At 42.0% G+C, this 21,097-nt stretch overlaps 2 protein-coding genes across 2 annotated transcripts; both read right to left on the reverse strand.

Moving 5' to 3' along the window:
• Positions 1–4,419: 4,419 nt before the first annotated feature.
• On the reverse strand, positions 4,420–7,802 carry LOC129373876 (oocyte zinc finger protein XlCOF6-like). Its single transcript, XM_055051981.1, has 2 exons — positions 7,492–7,802; positions 4,420–6,920 (listed from the first exon to the last, which is right to left on the reverse strand). The coding sequence occupies exons 1-2, from the start codon at positions 7,688–7,690 to the stop codon at positions 5,008–5,010; spliced, it is 2,112 nt and encodes a 703-aa protein (XP_054907956.1). The 5' UTR covers positions 7,691–7,802; the 3' UTR covers positions 4,420–5,007.
• Positions 7,803–8,558: 756 nt separating this feature from the next.
• Positions 8,559–20,494, reverse strand: rab40c (RAB40c, member RAS oncogene family). The gene is made up of 6 exons (XM_055051982.1): positions 19,461–20,494; positions 15,260–15,320; positions 14,586–14,646; positions 14,429–14,506; positions 11,437–11,659; positions 8,559–11,111 (listed from the first exon to the last, which is right to left on the reverse strand). The coding sequence occupies exons 1-6, from the start codon at positions 19,600–19,602 to the stop codon at positions 10,837–10,839; spliced, it is 840 nt and encodes a 279-aa protein (XP_054907957.1). The 5' UTR covers positions 19,603–20,494; the 3' UTR covers positions 8,559–10,836.
• Positions 20,495–21,097: the final 603 nt, after the last annotated feature.

The raw sequence follows: 21,097 nt of genomic DNA on the forward strand, positions 1-21,097 counted from the left end.
AACTGAATGACGTCCTGGGGGCAGAAACGTTCCTGATTACCCCCCTACCCATCACTTACCCCCCTCCTGCCTCACTACGCATTAATCCAGCATCCAATCAGAGCCCAGCAGCTGGAAGCGTCACGTTATTTTCTCCAAAACCAGGTTATTATCAGAGGGTGAAAAACCCAAAAACTGGACTCAGGTGGGAGCCGCCAGGGCCGGTCTAAGCTGTTATGGGGCCCTGAGCTGATTTTTATTGGGCCCCTAAACCCACAGATCAATTTGCTTTAAGCTACTCTGTGTTATCATTAGCATCATTTGTATTTAGTTTACATTATAATTTTTCACATTCTATTTTGTTTTCTAAATTTTATGGATGACTTTTTGTCTCAAAATAAAATATTTTCTATATCAGTGTTATTATGTTGATTTCAATCCTGCAGCAGAAATAAACTAAAAATGCAGAAAGTTACATTATTTTAACTATTTGAACATAACATCTGTTAATAAACACTAAATTTACACTAAACCAGGTTGATAAAACTAACTGAAACTATAACGATCATTTAGAAAACCAACTGCTGGAATTATGGATCTTTTGTTGTGATTATGAATCTATATTTTAGCGTTTCAAACTGATGTTTGCTGCTCCTCTTATGTTCAAACTTCACAGGAACATAAAGCTGCTTTAGCACTTTTCTGTTCCCAAACAGAAGCTCCGTGGTTTCCATCGCAGTTTTCAGTTTGGTGACAGTCGGCATGTTGGCTCTAATGAAGAGGTCGCGGGGTCAAGGCCCATCGACCCCGTTAGAATGATTCTAATTATAGTCATTCAAACAGCGACAGTAAAAGGTTTTCTGGGAGTTTGAAAAGTCATAATGAAAGACCAGAAAGGTTGATCTGTTGCAGCTGTTCTTCTTCTGTGGTTTAATAAGCACACAAATACAAACTGGCTGAAATTGAACATAAAACTATTGTGGATTTTCTCTCATCTGGACTGAATCAGCATTTTATATAATGAAACTCAGTTATTGACAGTGTGGGGGAGTTACTGTGGGGTTAAAGGTCAGGGCAGTTTGTGGGATAATCAACAGGAACAACATGCAGCTTTTAAAGAGGCAGCATCATGTAAAACTGGAGACTTTAGCTTTACATCCTGTTATAATGCAACATCATAACAGGTTTGTTTTTAAACCTGCAGTTTCGCTTTTTGACTGTATATGTATCATTTTTACTTTCTGAATTAAGCGACATAAACTTATTGAACTTCTTCACAATATTCATATTTTTAGGCGTATCGGTGGAAACATGCATGTCTTTGGGCGTCTCCGTCTCATGATCCTCTTTTCTGAGCGAATCGTTGGGATTATTCACCAGAAATGAAACTTAAACCTGGAATCTGGCCGGGTTGGAAATGTTTTACTGGCAGTAAACTCTTTAGTTCCTGCACATCAGAAACATTCAAACTCACTCAACTGTTTTTAACAAGCAGGAAAGTCCTGAAAAGTCCCGCTCCGACATTTTTATCTGGCAGAAATGAAACTTACATCCGTCCGACCACACCTAAACAAAAGTGAAACAAAGAAAGCGTCTATTGGAGTTTCCTCCTTAAGGTTATAAAAGAAGCAGGACGAGGTTTTAGCTGCACACTGAGACGGACACAAACAGCGGTAAGTCAAAGGCCACAAACTTTAATATTTCTCTAAAAGTTTTACTTTAAACAAGAAATATGATCAGAAAACGTTCAAAACTAAACTTCCTGAGAGATAAGATCGGTTTGACGTTTAAAGGACAGATCGACAAAACTTTTTTCTGAGTTAAAGAGAAACAAAAGCAGCAGAAATCTGAGATCTATTTTATTATCATTTTAGCAAAATTAGATAAAACTGAAAGATAAAATGGTGTTTTAAAGCAAAGTTGTTGTCTTCACAGTAACTGATTGACTTCCTGTTGTATTTCCTGCAAACATGAGGCCAGATTTGTTTTCACTTTGAAATTCAAAATTAAGTTAACAGACACATTTAGAAAGTTATGGGCAAAACCAAAAATAAAAAAAACCTGAAAAAATTGCTTTGAAAAAACAAAATCCTTAATATCAACTTAAAGTGGATGACGTTTTCAGAACAGGGTAAAAATTATTGCTAGTTACTAAAGATGGGCTGCATATTCACTTCACCTTTAAATGCAACATAATTTACAGATTTTAAAAATATTAGAACAACAAAGCTTTTGTAGAAACAGGAGGTCTCACTCTAACAAACTTTAAGTGTTGGTGTCTTTGTAGTTTTGGTTAAAACATGTTTCTTATTCATTCAGTGAAGTTCCAGAAATATTACAAAATATAAAACTTAGTTTGCAGAACAACCACATTTAAAGTTCCTGAAGTAACTGAGTAGTAACTTGTTTCTGCATGTCAGAAAAATAAATTATGTTCTTGTGGAAATAATCAGCAGCCTGCGGGTTCCCGTTTGTTCCAGCAGGGGGCGGAGTTGTAGCATTTGTAGCATTTAAGATTATTAATTGAAACTTTTTTAACTTTTTGTTTTTCAGGAGCAACATTGTCATAAAATGAGGCAAAATCTTCAACTGTCATAGAGTTTAAGAAAAGCTATAAAACATAAAAACTATTCAGATATAATTTTTAATAAAATACATAAATTCATTTAAATCTCCTTTTCTGCAGGGATTCTGACACCATGATGAGAAGAGTAGAATGGGCTGAAGAAGACTTTGCTCTTCCTGTTGGAGTGATTCGGTTGGACACCCCGCAGCCGACTGATGGCAAAACCTACGTCATGTATCACGGCACCACCAGGGCGAGCGCCCAGAAAATCCTCGCCAACGGTTTCAAACAATCCAGTGACGGGATGCTGGGTCCTGGGGTCTACCTGAGCAGAGACCTGCAGAAAGCCAGTCGCTATCCTATTGGTCATCCTGATGAAGACAAGGTGGTCATCAAGGTGAAGGTCAACGTGGGGAGAGTAAAACGCATCAATCGTCAGAAGCACCCAATGCAGAAGACCTGGCATGACCATGGGTACGACACCGCCTGGGTGCCGCCCAACTGTGGGATGGTGCAGAGCGGCCTGGAGGAAAACTGCGTCTGGGATCCCCGTCGAATCTCCATCATGGGGGTCATCAACCCCACTGTAGTCCCAGCCCCGTACCAACATGGCTACATGTAAAAACAAGATATGATTGATTCAGTCAAATATATTTTTATACATTTGGAAAATGAAAACCCTTTTGTATCATTTTGACTTTGAAAAAAAATAAAAGTCTTTAAAAAAAGTCTTAAATATTACTGAAAATGATGTGGTTGGTTAGAATAGTGTGAAACTGAATGACATAAAATATGTAATTATGATTCAGTCCGCTCAGATTGTTCCTCATTATTCCAGTTTATTGTGGGATTGAGACTGAAAAGAAAATGTATTAAATTCATAGTTTTTGGTCTCCAGACGGGCAGGAAGTGGCCCCCAGTGTTATTTAATCAAATCATGTTGAGAACCAAAACTGGACCATGTGGCTCAGTTTGAAGTGATTTCCTTTAAACCCCAGTAAACACCCTGCACTGGGTTTCCACCTGTATTAACCAGTAAGAGATTTAAGTGGTTCTGACCCACTTATCGCCCTGAAGGAAACACCGAGTCGAAAAACTTGGTTACATATTACTGCCACCTGGTGGAAGCAGACACACACTGCAGTCAGTTGACTGACCCGCCATGCTTATCTTACATCGCAGTCATAATTCACGCAAAGCCTCATGGGAGTTGGGAATAATGTGGATAAACTGTAGTTAGCAACATGCTGTGTTGATTACATTTTACAGAGCCGTAACACTGCAGCTAATTTTCACTGTTTGCTGACTGAATGTTAGTTAATATGATGATAACTAGTGGTACCACTGAAGCTAACCTTAGCATTCTAGCTAATTTTCACTTATGCATTGATGTTTTTACACTCAATGAAGTATATTGCTGGAGCATTTTAGCTCCTTAATGCACTGAGTCAGTGTTAATCAACCTGCTACAGGCAGTTCACATGCCAATGACATCATTCTTTAACTCATTTTAGGCTGCTTAGGCATGTTTCCCCTTCCGTTCCACACACTTAAATGACCTAATTGGTCTTTAGCCTCAGCTTTCCAGTCATTGGAATCAGCAGAGGGTCACGTCTAAAACCTGGATTTGACCTCCGGGTCAAAATCATTAGGTCCAACACACAACACCTACTCTACAACAGAACTGCTGAAAAAAAACCAGAATCAATTAGTTGTAATGGCCTAGTGAAAGTCCAGCTGAACGAAAAGCTGTTTTTGGAGACTGGGAGAACTAAAACTCACAGCATCAATGGAACAAGAACCTTCTCAGAAACATGCTAACATGCTTTAGCTGCTCAATCTGTTTCCTTTACAAATCACCAAATTACATCATATTTGATTCAAATTATTTTTATTTCAGGAGACTGGCATAAAAAATTGGATCCATTTTAAGGGGAAACATAAAAAAAATATTTTTAAAAAATCACAATCCAAATTAAGTCCAAGAAAGAGAAATAAAATTTTTTAGGTCTTAATATCTTGATATTTCATCTAAATTTTGCTCATTTCACAGGATTCCAGTCCAGGAGGAGTTTGTGGCCCGGTTTGATCCGACTGGAAGAGGCTTCCTGAACCGATTTAAACCAAATCGTATTGATGGAGAGAAGCAGAAGCTCCAGATATGATGAATCAGAACCGGGCCGCCTTATAAAGGAAAGCTCGCTCGTGTCTGTAGGATCAGATCCGTTTTATGAAAGTCTTTCACATCTTTGGATTTTCCCCCCATGTCGTCTCATTTTAAACCACTAGAGGGCGACACCAAGTCTTTTCCTGGTTTTAAAAGAAACAAATTAAAGTCATTCACAAATAAAAATAAGTACGTTTGTTCTTATGTTGTCACAGTTATTAATCTACAGTCAGAAATGCACAAACACCAATTATTCCTAAAAATTACTAAACTTCACTGGATTGAAAGTTCTGGCTCAATCTTCCAGCTTTTTCCGGGATTTCTCCGAAGTGTGGATCTTCATCATGTGGAGCCGGACGTAGGTCTTCCGGTTGAAGGTCTTCCCGCACACCTGGCAGCGGTGGCGTTTCTCCCCGGTGTGCGTGTTGCGGTGCTGCGTCAGGAAGCTGCGGTCGCTGAAGCCGCGGCCGCACACTGTGCAGACGTGTGGTTTCTCCCCGGAGTGGCCCCGGGCGTGCCGCAGCATGTTCTGTCGGAAGTTGAAGGACTTCCCGCAGTAGCTGCAGCTGAACGGCTTCTCCCCTGTGTGGACCCTCAGGTGCACCTTCAGGTGGCCCTGCGAGTCGTAGCACTTCCCACAGACGTCACACACCCGCTTGCTGAGATGGGTCTTCAGGTGGAGCTTCAGGTTCTCCTCTGAGTCCAACTGGTTCCCGCAGACGCCGCAGAGCTCAGTGTGGGTCTTAGCGTGATTCACCAGAGACACAATGGAGCGGAAGGTCGCTCCGCACGCCTTGCACGCCACCTGCGGCCGTCTTGGTGGCGGAGACGAGTCAGTCTCTTCGCTCTGCGTCGCAGTCGGGCTTCCTGGGTTGCAGTCTTTGATGTGAATCAGCAGGTGGCGCTTGTGGGTGGTGTAGTCGTTGAAGCTTTTGCTGCAGAAGTTGCAGGTGTAGGGTTTCTCACCGGTGTGGATCCGGCTGTGGCGCACCAGGTGAGGCCGGGTGGTGAAGGATTTCCCGCACTCGGCGCAGGGGAACGGCTTCTCCCCTGTGTGGATCCTCATGTGGATCTCCAGGTGGCCCTGCGAGTCGAAACACTTCCCACACACCACGCACTCCTTTCCGTTCTTGTGGGAGTCCAGGTGATCCGCCAAGCTCTCTGGCGAGTCAAAGTGATTCCCGCACACGCAGCAGAGCTTCGTCTCGTGCCGCTTGCTGTGATTCAGCAGGGAGAGCACAGAGTGAAACGTCAAGCCGCAGACCTTACATGCCGTCCGTGCTTTCCTTGCCGGAGGACTCTTCCTGCCACCGTTTTCCGGCGAAGACTCACCGAGGCTGCTGTTCTTCACTGAGTGGACGAACAGGTGGCGCTTCAGGGTTGTGTAGTCATTGAAGCTGCGGCCGCACACTGTGCAGGTGTATGGTTTCTCCCCAGTGTGGATCCGGCTGTGGCGCAGCATGTTGGCCCGCGTGGTGAAGCGCTTCCCGCACTCGCTGCAGACGAACGGTTTCTCTCCCGTGTGGATCCTCATGTGGACCTCCAAGCCACTGGAACTCGAGAAGCACTTCCCACAGACTTTGCAGCTCTCCGCCTTCACGTGCGTCTTCAGATGGGCATTGAAGCACTCCTCGCTGTCGAAGCGCTCGCCGCACACGCCGCAGACATCCTTGGAATGCGCCTCCATGTGGTTGACCAGCGATACAGCGAGCAGGAAGGCTCGGCCGCAGACTTTGCAGCAGATCTGAGTCTTGTTCTTTTTTGTTGGGTTGAGTTTCGGAGCCACTGGGAGACGAGGAAGCTTAATCTTCAGCACTGCTACCTTTTTCTTCTTCTTCTTCTTCCTGCTACATTTGCCTTTGGATTGGGAGTTGGCCCTCCATTCTTCCTCGCTGTCAGCATCAGAGCAGCTCGTCGAGCCGCCATCGGCAGCGTCCGGCTGCGTCGACGTGCTCGGAAGAGGATCCTCCTCTTCCTCTTTAACCGTCGCCTCGCTGAACTCTGTTGAACTGCAGACGTTTCTGACAAATGGAGGCATGAAGTTGACCTTGATGATGCTGCTGTCCTCCAGCTCCTGACTCCGCCCACCGGGGCTGGAGGGACGGCGGTCTGTGTCCAGGCTCCATTCCAGCTGGTTGGGTTCTTCTTTCTGCTGATGGTCAGCGGTGAAGTCTTCGTCCCAGACGCACAGCGTCAACTGGGGTTCCTCTGCAGGGAAATACATAAAACCACATTTAACAATAAAAGTTGTTCCTTAGACTGTCACAATAATGAACTGAGCTGGACGATACATTCCCAAAAGTTATTGCAATAAAAGATAATATTGTTGTTTTGAGACCTTTTTCAAGTAATATAATGGAAATGAATTGACTAATAAACTTTGAGACATTTCAAAATAAAACAAATAAAATGACTAAAGTTATAGAGGAGTTTTAATCAGCTGCACCGTGACTGAAAACAGAATGTTATGATAAATTAGTTTTTAAAAATGTATTAGATCAAATAACGGTTCATTTTTAATGGTGACACATAAAAGTAATAAAAACGGGTAATAAGTTATTATTTTAATGAACTTCAGCGTCAAATTTAGGGAAAATATTAACATCACTTTAGCAGAAATGAACAAGAAAAGAACCTGGACAAAAATATGATTGAATTTTCCAAATTTTGTCAAATAAAAATCAATAACGGGCCTCCAGCAGCTCGGGCTCCAGGAATTAGACGGAGCCGCAGCCCCATCCGGAGGCCCGTGTTTACAGCCCGCCGAGAGCTCGCGCACCTGCGTGTCCGCCCGGACTGGCTGGAGGCTCGGCCACCACCTGCAGCATCCTCCGCTGCCGGTGGAGCTCCTGCTTGGACAGCAGCAGCTCCTCCTCGTAGTCTGAAATGGTTTTCTTCACCGCCTCGAAGATTTCATCTGCGGCCGCGGAGAGCCGCTCGTTCACCAGCAGCCGGAGCAGCTGGATGCTGGACATCATGCGGGCGGAGACACTTTAATACGGGACAAACTGCAGCTTTGGAAGGATTTTCTTGGCATTAAAACCTAAACACGACATTAAACTACAGACGAGGGTATTGCTCTTCCGAACCCTTAAGGCCTGTGCTGCCACCTGGCGTTCCGGAGAGGGAACTGCAGGAACTTTATCCAAGGTTTGAGGAGACAAAAATGATCATTTTTAATCTTGGCACAGCACAAACAAGTGAATGAAAAAATAAAAATGGGATAAAAAATATAGTGAAACGTTTGTTTAAGTGACCCATACATTCTAATCTAAAAGAGCAACACCTTAGTTTCTACATCATTGCTATAAACTACAAACCGCTGTAGTTCTGCAGTGTTATGAGGCCCCCAAGCAAGAGCTAGGTTTGTGTCCAGGATGTGTGTGGTGTGCAGAGGCTTTCCTGACCCTTGACATTAATGATAATCTCTTCAGACCTGATTGTTCGTTGTAGTTCAGACCTTTCCCGTTTTATGAACGAACCAAACCTGAAATGAAAGTTCAGGTATTATTTGAGCTTCTGAGACGCCAATCATTTGCTCACAGTAGTAAGAACACCTTGTTGCCAAAGTTACACAAAGAGAGCAACTAAAGAATGTAGGAAACAGAATAAGTATGAGAATTGATTTTGCATAACAACCATTTTCCCTCCACTCAACTTTCCACAACTATGACTATTACTGTAAAAAACTTGAAACAATGTGTTTAATTGTGTTATTTAAACACCAGAACAGGTTTTAAGTGAAACCTTTTTCATTCCAGGCACGTCCAGCAGAGGGCAGCATTCTCTCATAAACTCATTACGGCGCAGAATAAACAGAAATGTTGAAAATAAAACAGAAACTCAGACATTCAACAGTTTTATTGTGAAAAAGTCTTTTCATACACATCGTCTTGAACTGTACAATCAATAATTTAAAAACATTGTCACGATGTTCTCGTGTTTCAGCTCAGCAGCTTCAGCGAGTCATGAATCTACAGGAGTGTTTGTGCAGCAAAAATATCCGTTTGTGCCGTTATTGTTTTAAAGATATTAATAAATGTTTCTAGAGGTCATGAAAGGTCAACCAGCACCCCAGCCCCTTCAAACAAATTTGGTGCCACGTTTGAGCTGCGAAAATTTAGTTTGTGCTGCTTTTGTTTTGAAGACATGAAATTTTGAAGGTCAAAAGAGCAACCAGTCCCCAAACATGACCAAAAGTAAACTGGGTGTCAATCAACTCCGTTACGTTTGTGCCGCAAACAAAAATCATCACCATCTTTGAAATGATAGCAGCACAAATAAGTTTTGCAGAACAAATATTTGACTTTCCATGACCTCTGGAAACTTTTATTAATATCTTTAAATGGTGCAGCATCGCAGCACAAACGTTTGACACCAATTTGTTGGATTTACAGGTTGACCTTTAAACTTTAATATATTCAAAGCAAAAGCAGAACTTAAAATTTTGCAGCACAAACGTTTGATACCAATTTGAAGAGGGAAACATCACTCAGGTGAGCGAACAGCAGCAGAACGGGTCGAGGGTCACAGAACGGGTCGAGGGTCACAGAACGGGTCGGGGGTCACAGAACGGGTCGAGGGTCACAGAACGGGTCGGGGTCACAGAACGGGTCGAGGGTCACAGAACGGGTCGAGGGTCACAGAACGGGTCGTAGTGAGATCTGTGCTGGAAACCAGAGGAACTGGAACAGCAGCTTTTCTGCAAAACAGAACAATTTCTGGATCCATTTTTACAGAATCTAAACAACGAGCCAGAACCAGAAACGGACCGGGAAGATTAGTGTCTCCAGAACAAGCAGAACCGGGTCAGAAGCAGGACTTATTGATCAGAACCTGCAAGAAAATGTTGAATAAAGAGAAAATAGCAGGAAAATAGGAGAGAGGGAGATGAAGCCCTGCAGAGCATCTATTATTAAACAGCAAAGCATCATGGGACGGCAGGCGGAGGCGGCGATGTGGATCACAGGGAGGAAGAAGAAGACAACAGCGATGGATCCCCGGGGAGATCCGATCAGACGAAAAGCAGCAGCTCTGAAAAACTCACGTGTTCCAATCATTAAAGCACGAGCGAGCGCACTGCAAAAACACACCCAGACTTTCTCCTGTTTCTACTGCAAATATCTGAGACTTGAAATAAGAAAACTAAATAACAGGTCAATAAAGATTTAATGACGTAAACACAGTACTGGTTCCACAGGCAGATTGTTTCACTTATAACATGAAATGTTTTATAAATTAAATAATCTGAGTGGAACTAGTAAAATCATTATGAATAAATTATTGACTTAAAGTCTCGTATATGTTTCAGAAACATTCCCTGTAAGTTAACACGCTTGAAATGAGACAAAACTGAAAATACAGAAACTTGAACAAAAATTATTCGTAAGATTTTGTATTTTGCAGTGAACAAAGAGTGAAACGTCCTGCAGCACCTGAACGCAGCGCAGAGAGGAAATAACAAGGAAGGAAGGAAAGATGGAGACATCAGGATCTAAACTTCAAGTCTGGAAGTGAAAATATTTTTACATTTTCATTCCGACTGTTTTGGCTTCATTTGACGTCAATAAATGATTTTTCTTCATCAAACAAACAAAATAAAAAACTGATAAAATCTGAAATTTTATCATTCAGATTCAAAGTGAAGCAGATGAAGGCAAAAACAAACCTAAAAACGTTTAAAAACGGGTCAGAGTTCACTGTAAATAAGGCCCGGTTCTGCCTGAACCCGTCCGGTTTCTCCGACTGGGTCGATGTTTGGGTCAGGAAGGAGCTCGTCCGAGGTATTCTAATAAAAATACTGAATATGATCAGGTCTAAAACACAAGAGGGAAGGTAAAGCTGCAGTAAACAGAACCGTCCGACCCAGTTAAAGTCCAGTCCAATCAGAACTTAAAACGCTTCGATTAACCGAGAAATAAAAACCATAAACGTAAAACCCGAACCTGGGAGCCAGAGGAAGTGGAACCGGACCGTGTTAGTGAGAAAACGTGGATCAAGGCACCAAAGCGAGCCTGGACCGGATCTGCTGTGGTTCTGTAGTGTGAAACGTGGGTTAGCTTATCGGAGGAGAGCGGTGAGGTTCTGTAGTGACGCCTCTGCAGTCCGGCTCTCCGCCCGTCTCCTAGGAGATCTTGCAGTTGCTGCGGGTGCAGTTCTGCGGCGGGCTCTGCGGCGGGCGGATGGGTTTGGAGCGCTTCAGGCTGTTGGCCTTGGAGCCGCCGGCCGGGTTGGCCAGCGAGTACGAGCGTCCGTGCATCATGACGGCGTTCATGCCGTTGGCCATGGAGAAGGACTTGAGGTGGGACTTGATGGCGACGGGCAGCGGCAGCTTGTCGATGAGGTGGACGGGCGTGCAGGACACGATGGCTCTGCAGCACAGGTCCTGCAGGCTGAAGACTGAGGAGGGAGACGGGTCAGAACGGGTCAGAACCACAGAACCGGATCGCTGAAAACAGTGTGATTGTCACCTTAACTAACAATAAAATGTTCCAGAAATCATTAAACAATAACACCGCCATTTTGAAACCATTTTCAACTAGCATAATGATGCGGCCATTTTGTAAAATGGCTGCATTTGAATCAGAGCGCTGTGGAATGGTAAACTGTTCACACAGGAGTCATTCAGTAGCAGCATGAACGACAATGCAGAAACAAATTGAAGGTTTAGCCGAGTGGCTGGACCCGGAGCCGGTAAGCAACGGCCCCCTCTCGGCCCGCTCACCTCTGTTGGGCCTCCAGAACTTCTCCATGCCGTGCCGCATCAGGACGATGCGCGACAGCTCCGTGAAGGACTCGATCACGTTGAAGTTGCAGAGCGGGCTGACCTCGAAGAAGGTCATGCCGTTCTTCTCGGCGTAGGCCCGGGCCTGCTCCGTGGGAACCTGCCGCTTGAAGGCCAGGTGCAGCCGGTTCCCCACCAGGATCCGCGGCACGCCCGGTGCATGCTGGGAACAAAACGCAGCCGGTCAGTCGGGAGGTTTGGCATTAATTCAGCAAGCTGCAGGTCTGAAACAAGACTCTGATTTCCTTTGAAGGTTTCAATAATCGAACATTTAGGAATCTGGAAACAGAAAAGAATCGTTCAGTCCAGCAAATAAATGATGGAAAATGTTTCTGTGTGTTTAAATAGACTGAAAACAAATTAAGAAACAGAATTAAATGGAGAATAAGTGTAAAAACTTCTTGAAAAAGTGAAATATCCCTTTAATGGTGACGAAATCTGCTTCCTTGAACAGGTGAGGACCAAACCTACAAAACAAGTTTTGGACAAAATCATTCATCGATGATGAGATTTTATTCTGCTCAGCTATTTAAGGACTCCGTAACGTTAAATCCAAATTAGCTGCTTCTGAGCCACATCCCCAACTCAGCGTTTGCTCTCACACGTGAAAAAGTTTGCAAATAAATGCACAATTATACAACCATACATTTCTGAAAAGCAGAAGTGGATCCTCCTGCACAATCAACAAGAATGCAGCAAGTCATTTCTGGATGGTAAGTCAACAACAAAACACTCTCCTTTTCCAGCAGCCATTGTACAGTGGTAAAACCACCTGACCAAATAAAATTGAGCAAAACGTTAATTTTGCACCACAAATACAGAGTTTGGTGAACAGAACTACGCCTCCAAGTGGCTCTGGGTGATAAGCCTTATTCCTGATGACTATAATCATCTCTGATTGAATGATCCGGATCATGAAAGCTTTTCTTCATTCCCTAAATGACTGGGAGAAAATTCATTGATGGAAAATAAAAGCAGTAGCCGATAGAAATGTTTCACTTCTTCAGACGTTTAGAAGTTTTCCTTTAACCTCTGAGCCAGATGATTTCAGCTCAGCAGAATCTGAGCTGAAATATCATTAATCTGAAATCAGCTGCAGCAGAAAAGTCATCTAGAAGCTGCAGGGTGGGGCGCCTTCAGGCTCGGGGTGTCAACATCCGCAGAACATCAGCAAAACTCAGGACGAATTCAGACAGGCTGCATAACTGATCCTGGGAAACCAAACTGAAGATCAGTCTCATCATATTTAACATTTATTCACAATGAAGACACAAAAATTCATTATTTTATGATGATTTATTTAGATCCTGCTAGAAGAGGAACTTTGTATTTTGTACATTAAATCCACAACTGGCTCAGAACTGCCAGCTTTCAGTCAATATTTACTGGAAAGGGCAGTTTGATGACATAAACTGTCTAAAAGTCTAGAAAAAACAAAGCAGATCTGCAGCTCAGAACCTTTTCAAAAAATTTAATTCAGATTTCATGCAGAGAATAAAACCATCAGGTATTATTTACAAGCTTTAAAATATTTCTGCTTTGTTTCGTCCATTAAAGGTGTCAGAAGAGCCAGGAGAGCCGAGGTGGAGCAGGAAAAGCAGAACTGGAGCCCACATTCCACAGACCAAAAATACCACACACACACACACACACACGCACACACACACACACACACACACACCACACACACACACACACACACACACACACACACACACACACACACACACACACACACACACACACACACACACACACACAGCAGACATCCTCTTTGTTTCCATGTCAGCAGGAAGGACACAGAGCAAGAAGCTGGAATTCCCTGTTTGTGTCGTTTAGCTTTGCAGCAAAGCAGCAGAAAATATCCAAACTTTTTCCGTATCCTGATCTCGTCCTTCAGGTTCCTATGCAGCAAATATTTTGCTAAATGGAGCATAAAACCTTTTACAACAGAAAGTGTTAGATCACAGGCAGAACTAACACTACCTGAGATCTATGTTTGCTATTAAGTAGGCCAGAAATGATTATAATAACAAGCCATTAATTGAGTGACTGTTCTGTAGCAGCGACTTAAGCAAGTGAAGAAATTCATGAGAAAAGTAACTTTTAGTCTCAACTTTTAAGTATGATTTTTTTTAAACTGAAAAAACAGATGAGGATCAAAACATTTAATAAATAATTAATTGTTGATCAATCATCTTCTTGATCAGAAAATGCATGAAATATATATGACATGCTAATAGCACTTAGCATTTGTCAGCAACTCATTGGGGGAAGTGAAAACGTTGCGCAACACAAATGATTAGCTGGAACACAGTGTGCTAAATAGTAACAGATCATTTAATAAAGTCAAGAGGAACTTTAAAAATCGAGGTCTTTCGGTGAATCGTTACAGTTCTACTATTTAGTGGAGATTAATGCAAATTCACTCATCTCAGCTTTTCCACAAATCTGGCCAATCACCTTGACTTTTTCTCTATTTCCTTATTTTCTGTCCAATCACTGCCACTGGAATAAATGTTGAAGTTTAACTAGCTTCATTCTAATTTAACTTCCTGTTTCATGACATCTCTTCAAAGCCGAACCTGCAAGATTAATTAAAGCTTGTTGACATTAAATCGTAACTTTTGTTAAGATGTTCGGCAGGATTTGTTTCTACAGTATAAAGTGTGATATTTCAGGAAGTTACATATAATTTTAATTTGAACTTTAAATATGAACTAAAAGTTAAAATACTGTCTGTTTGCAAAGATGATCTGGAACAATTTAAACTTTTTAAAAAATAAAACAGTGCAAAAAAAATAAAACTTATGAAAACTTTGCAGCAGCTTTTAGGAAAGCTTTTAGGCTGCGGCAATCATAACTGGAGGATTTTCATAAACGAGCTGAAAAACCTTGATTGTTTGGTGACTGTTGGTGCAGCGTCTCTCACCTCATCGATCTCCCTGATCCAGCGGTCGATGCCGTCGAAGGACCAGCGGTTGGTGATGTCGTACACCAGCAGGATCCCCTGCGGAGAGCCGGAGTCACCAGAGTCAGAACGAGTCAGACAGTCCCTAAACGTTAGCGCAGCAGGCGCTAGCTCTCACCTGAGCGCCGCGGGAATACGAGCGGAAGATGGTGCAGAACCGACCCTGACCCGACGTGTCCCTGTGGAGCAGCGCAGGGCGTTAGCACCACGCCGAGGCAGAAACACATCAGTCATGGAGTGGAACTAATTCTCAAAGAGCAATAAACTTTAAATTCTCCTGAGTATTTAACTCTGGAACTGGAAGAAAATTTAAAAATCCAAAATAAATAATCATCAAACACAGGTTTTCAAAAACAAACTAAAACACCAGACTGAAGACTTTTATCACCTGGATTTTGGTAGAAACAATAAATCATGCAAATATAAATCATAGAGCTTAATTTATTATGCATTTAATTGATGTGTTTATTGCTGCAGGCTCAGCTGGAATCATTAAAAGTTCACACTCAGTTTTCTCAATCGCTTCAAAGTTCTGATGATGATAATTTAACAGAAACACTAAAATAAAAAAATTTACTTTTAAATATTATTTGTAACACTTACAAAGTATAACGTCACAAGATGCTCAACATTTCTCATTAAAATTTATTTTTGTTTTAGAGTTCTCATAAAATTGTCTTTTTTCTGGTAATAGGAGTTTATTCATGTATTATTTTCATTCTATTTTTATAATGACTTTATCCATGTAATAAAACATTTAAAAGAATCCAGAAGCGGTCGGTGTTCGCTCACCACAGCTCCAGCTTCACCCTCCTGCCGTCCAGAAGGATCGTTGTGGTTTTATAGTCGATCCCTGCAGAGAGACAGGAGCAGCTGTTAGCAACACGGAGACGTCCTTCTGTCAGGAAAACAGTGACTCAGCACCTGCAGGAAGCATTTCAACGCCACAGCGCTGCAGGGTTTTCCTCAGTGGATTATAAGCCTGGCGGGTCTCCAGGCTTTACTGGTCCCAGGCTAAGCATTGTTTATTTATTAGTTTGTTTTTAATGTTTGCCTTTTAAGACTTTATAATAGGTTTTCAGGTATTAATCTTCCAATAACACGTTTTCATGTTTTCAACATGCCAACTTTAAACATTTTAAATTTAAAAAATGGCCGCCGTCCAGCTGGTTTAGAGCGTTTTCTGAGGAAACCCTGCAGTGTAAACCTAAAACATGTCAACAAGCCCCAATATCAGCTGCTGCCCAAAACTTCACTGTCTGCTAGCGAGACAGCTAACATTTCATCAGCCAGCGCTGACGCAGCGTTTTTCACAGGAAGCTGGGTGTTAAAAATAATTCACTTTCCAAAACAACATCTATGTTGTTCAGGTGAGTCATGTTGACTTTCACTGCTGCTGACTCAGTAAAACGGAGCAGGAAACTGATCTCTGCCTGATCTCTGCCAAACCTGCCTGACCTGCTGCTGCTGCGGTTTTTATGAAGCTCATCAACACCTGAGGACAAACAGGTGCAGAGCAGAGCCGCTCGTTCCCAACCAAGCATCCACATTTCTAGAGGATTTATTCAAATAATTAAAATACAGGCAAATTCATGCTTGGTAAATAGAACAGAGGATTTGTTTTTATGAGTGCGCACCGTTTCATTTCCCTCCCAAAGTGAGCGGACTGGATTATCTGTGTCTAAATGAAGCTGCAGGAAGAGGAAGTTAGAAGGGAACATGATTTTTATGAAGGTCAGAGAAAATGTCTGCAGCCAAGAAAAACAAAGTTCTTCTTTACGTCAGCTGACAGGGAACCGGATCATTAATTCATAAAGTTTTCAATTGTTATTTAACTGTTGAATCCTCACATCAGCTGCTGATTTACAGCGAGGATCATCACTTCATGAGTCGGGTTTTTAAAACAACATCATGATGCTGCAGGTTCTGACGGGTCACCGCTGCTGGCTAACAGCATTAGCAACATCTCCCAATTTCCAGGCAACTTAAAGCTGCAGCTGAGCATAAGTGCTGCGCTCGCAGCCTAATTCAATTGGAGTGAGTGCAGGGCGGCGGGCCAAGAGCCGTCTCTCCTACTAAAGCCGGACCTCACTTAGAAATCCCAGATAATCGATATTCTCCTCTGGAGTCCTCCATTGAAGCCGCTTCCATTCAACAGGAAATAAAACTCAGACTGGAGCAGATTTAACTTTGAGGTGCATTTATTAGATTTTAGAGAGTTCATGACATTAACGGAACATTTTCTCTTTGACCATTGTTTTAAACTGTGAAGAGAAAATCAGGCCATCAGTCAATTCACACAGAGATCCCCAACATGACGCATCAATCAAGTGTTTTCACTTTATACATTTAAATTTCGTCCAAATTAAGACATAAAAACAACTTTAGACATCACTGAAATGGTTTGAAAAATTAGACATATTTAAGTAGATATAAATCAGATGGTATTTTGATTCTACCAACCAAATAATGTTTTAAAAACAGCTTCCATAATGAAAATACCAATTTCTGCATAATTATTTTGCCATTTCTGCAGAACAGGAACTTGAGTCGGTACACAAATGAACTCTGTGTTTTCTGGCTTTGCTGTTTTAGAAATAAATTAAATCAGAGATGCAGGTGAACAGTTTGAGGTTCCTCACATTCTGGGAACCATAAGTCAGTTTTCTTATGTAGGAAACACAATGAAGAGAACTAGAGCAAATTCTCATGAGTAAGAAGCAAAAAGAAATAAAAAGTGTTGCAATAACAGTCTGGCTGCATCTTTAAAGAGGATTAAAGAACATTCTGCTTTTTATTTAGCTCCAGCTCTCTGTTAAACCCACTAAAGCTCCTGTTTTATCTGGATCCAGTCATAAAGGCCACTAATAAACTTCTCCATCCACAACTGAACCATGAAACAGCAAACCAAACTGATATGATTATTGTTACACATCAGGAGAAAATAGAAACTTAGTCATATTATCTATGGAGTAGATCACTTTAATCTGAAATTACTCCTCATGTTTAAACAGGATTTATACTGGGATCACTGGGAGAGATCATAACTTTCTAATATTCAACTAAATTCTGAAAAACTTAGTGGAACATTACAGCATCTTTCTCAGAAAGTCTTTAGATTTTGTTGTTTTATTCCTGGAACAGGTTGAGACAGCGTTGGCTAAAATAAAAGCTTGATAAAAACCACAAGTTCCACTGGTACATTATTTAACTTTTATGGGAAATTATCTGTTTTTATATAAATTAAGGAATTATTGGCTTGTAAAAAGCTCCAGTTTCTTAATAAAAAAGTCACTTCCAAATTAGTTTTGCTTTATTTCAAGTGTATTAAGACATTTGCACTAGAAACTAGACAGAAATATTTGGTAATATTTTGTGGTTTTGCAGTGCAGGGAGTCACCCAGAAATCAGGACCAATCAAAGCCTGCAGGCCTCAACCAATCAGAATCTGTTCTCCTGAAATATTCAGGGTGCACAGAAGGACACACACACACACACACACACACACACACACACCCTCTGCTGATGGAAATCAATAGCACCGCCGTCTCTGAACGCGTTTGGCTGCGATCCGCTCAGCCTCCATATTTAATGAAGCTGTTTGATTTGCCTCCTACAGGGTTCAGATGCCGATCCGACTTTTATTGATGTGGAGAAACGAGAAAATTATCCAGAAACATCCAGAAGTCAATATCAAACACAAACAGTCATACGGAGCGATTTCATCTAAAAACAACCGGAAACTCTGGATTTTTCCTCCATTAGTCACAGAATCAGCATTCCAGCTCAATCACTGCTTTATCAATCAAAGCTAAATCATTATTTATGTTGATCGGATCAGGAAAATACACAGATTGTAGGTTATTGCAGGATGGCTGCAGAAAGCAGCCATCCTGCAGGCTCACAGATTTTTCATGAACTGTTGCTGTTTTTGCAGAAATGAGGAGAGTTATCTGCAGCAGCTCAACGGTTTCTGTTTCAGCACCTGACTCTGACATCAGCAACGTAACGAGGAGGAATTAGGATTAATTAGTCTGAGTGTTTGTCCAGCTGTGCTCCAGCTGTTCGCTGCATTCCTTAATGCATTCCTTCCCTCTGAGCTGCCAAAGTGTTTCACACTGTCCAGGTTTCTTGATGGAAATCATCCATCAGCGGCTGATTTAACCAACACGCTTCATTCTTCTCAAATAGCAAATTTCCAAAGATCCCAGTTTATTGTTAACCATATTTTCAAGTTTGCGCCACTCAGCCTTTTTAGCCACCAATCACCTTCCAGCTGGATGTTTCACCTTGAATGCAGGTTGAACTGGGACAGATCATTTAAACTGGTTCGCTTCCACGTAAACTGTTCCTATGGAAATCTGATTGCAATTTAATTAATAGCATGAATGACCAGGCAGAAAATTTAAATAAATGCAAATACTGAAGTCTGTCCTGCAAATAAATAAAAATAAAGGCTAGTTGAGACCAGATCACCAGACTGAAGACTTTTGTCATCCAGTTTTTGGTAGAAAGAGAAAAGCAATCAATGGAAATGTTTTTGTTTTAATTTAACATGTGATTAATTGATTTATTGGTAATTACAGCAGACCTAATCAAACAGTGCAAACATCTTCCTTTCTGGGGTTCAGTGCAAACAAAGACCCCAGTTTGTGTCGATCCAGAAACTAGAAAAAAATGTATTCGGTATTTCATTAAGTTTTATTTAAAAACTACAGTCCAAGCAGCTTTTTGTGATAATTCATCAAGTCATTTTGCTCTAAAAACGCTGAGGATAAATTCCACCTTAAATCAATCAGGTAAGGTGGAAATCACACCCAGTTTAATTTTCAGGTTTAGACAACAGAGCATCATGTGCTACACTGGGGGTGTGAATGTGAAGCATTGTTTACTCTCCCCCACTGTGACAGCCACACACATCACGAATGTTCAGGACTTTTTGCCAAAGTGTGAGCCAACAGAAAAGCAGGTTTTTCGGCCAGCAGTGACTCACCGCTGCTGTAGGCATAGGGAGACTCTGCAGATCCGTCCTGCAGGCTGTCCAGGATCTCCCCTTTGCCCACGTCGCTGTCTCCCACCAGGAGGAACTTCAGCAGGTAGTCGTAGCTCTTCACCGGGCTGCCCTGGCTGCCCATCTCCACCTCTGACCCCAGGAGGCTCAAAATATGTTATTTCCCTCTGGCTTGATCCAAAACAAAGTCTGTTTTGCCATGAACTACCTGGATGTGGGTCCAGCTGCAGAGGCTTTGCTTTTCACTATTTCCGGTTAAAATGTTTAAATAAAGTGGGTGTCATAAATGTGTTAAATACTGAGGAGTTTGATTAAAGGTAGTGCACATTGGGAGTAAAACATCCCATGTAAATAAGACATTATGTAATCAAACTGAGTCGACTGAACAAACTGATAACCATCTGAATCAGGCTGGAAACTCTAAAAAAGCAGCAAAAACATGTCAGTAATTATTTTAAACTTCCCACTGCTCTGTGGTGAATTTATTTAAAAACGCTCAAACTAGAAATGCGTCGTTTCTTTTTTCATTCAGGAGACGCTTGTGTAGCATCGAGAAGCTAGCTCTGCATGGAGCTAGCGGGCTAGCCTAGCTCTCCGACAGCTGCTTTCAATCAAAATGAACTTTACATAGAAGATATAACCCTAAATGAGTGACAATGAGACAGTCGAGGCAATCTAAAATATATAAATTAGCGCTATTTCAACGAGCAGTAACGTTTTCCCCCCAGCTAGCCCAACTTCCCCCCAACGTCTGTGAGATTCCAGGCCCCCTTCTCTTCATTTACTCCGGGAACTAAACAGTCCGTAACTTCAAATCCAGGGGAATGACCCGAAAAATGGCTGGAAATCACGCAGCCGAAAGGTTGTTGCGCCCAGTCCAAATCCGTGTGGATGCACTCGGAAATATCAGCCCGCGATGTTTCCATTTCTCTTCATGGTTGTCTGTCATAATCACAGATGTTCATCCTCCACGAAGCGCCACAACAACACTGCCACTCGCTGCTCCGCCGCTCTCCCTACTCAGCACTAGCCACGCCCTCCTCCCCGCCTATCTCTCATGTGATTGGACGCTGGGTTTCGCGGGGATAGTAAACAGGTGCGTCTATTGGACAAGAAATATGTCTATCGCAGATTGTTGTCAACAATGCGCAGATGGTGGAGGGGGTATGTGGACACAAAAAGATGTTCCATTCTTCCCAGAATGCTGTTAGAACAAAGACAGAGATGTTTCATGATGTCGATAAACGTGATTAAATTAAAGCCTGCTATGGGTTGTAAAGGGATAATCAGACCCTATTTACATGATTTCATTCTAATTTCTTAGACATCCTTGATGAACTGTTTCACTTTATAAAATAATCACCTCAATTTAATTATGTTTATCACATAAAATAGGACAAATTGAGATCGAAAGATTTCATAATTTCATTCCAGTTTATTTTATGTTGTTGCCTGATGCGATAAACTGCGTCATTAGAGACTAGGTTGCATAAGAACAACAAGTTCCCAATCAGTTCCCATACAAATCCAGTTACAACCAATCAATTAATTGCATGCACAACAGTCAGGATCATATTCGAATCCAATAAAAACTTCAAAAGAATCATATTTTTTCACAG

Source organism: Poeciliopsis prolifica, unplaced genomic scaffold (genome assembly GCF_027474105.1).
Source record: "Poeciliopsis prolifica strain line A6 unplaced genomic scaffold, Auburn_PproV2 SCAFFOLD034, whole genome shotgun sequence".
In the NCBI taxonomy this organism is placed as follows: domain Eukaryota; kingdom Metazoa; phylum Chordata; class Actinopteri; order Cyprinodontiformes; family Poeciliidae; genus Poeciliopsis; species Poeciliopsis prolifica.

What these genes read in the sequence shown, in the direction of transcription:
- LOC129373876 (XM_055051981.1), bottom strand. Translation starts at nt 7,690, where the DNA reads ATGATGTCCAGCATCCAGCTGCTCCGGCTGCTGGTGAACGAGCGGCTC. An exon ending in CAGTCCGGGCGGACACGCAG is followed by an intron (nt 6,921 to 7,491) that starts GTGCGCGAGCTC and finishes ATTTCCCTGCAG; the next exon opens with AGGAACCCCAGTTGACGCTG.
- rab40c (XM_055051982.1), bottom strand. Translation starts at nt 19,602, where the DNA reads ATGGGCAGCCAGGGCAGCCCGGTGAAGAGCTACGACTACCTGCTGAAG. An exon ending in CGTATTCCCGCGGCGCTCAG is followed by an intron (nt 14,507 to 14,585) that starts GTGAGAGCTAGC and finishes GGCTCTCCGCAG; the next exon opens with GGGATCCTGCTGGTGTACGA. An exon ending in GTTCTGGAGGCCCAACAGAG is followed by an intron (nt 11,112 to 11,436) that starts GTGAGCGGGCCG and finishes CTCCCTCCTCAG; the next exon opens with TCTTCAGCCTGCAGGACCTG.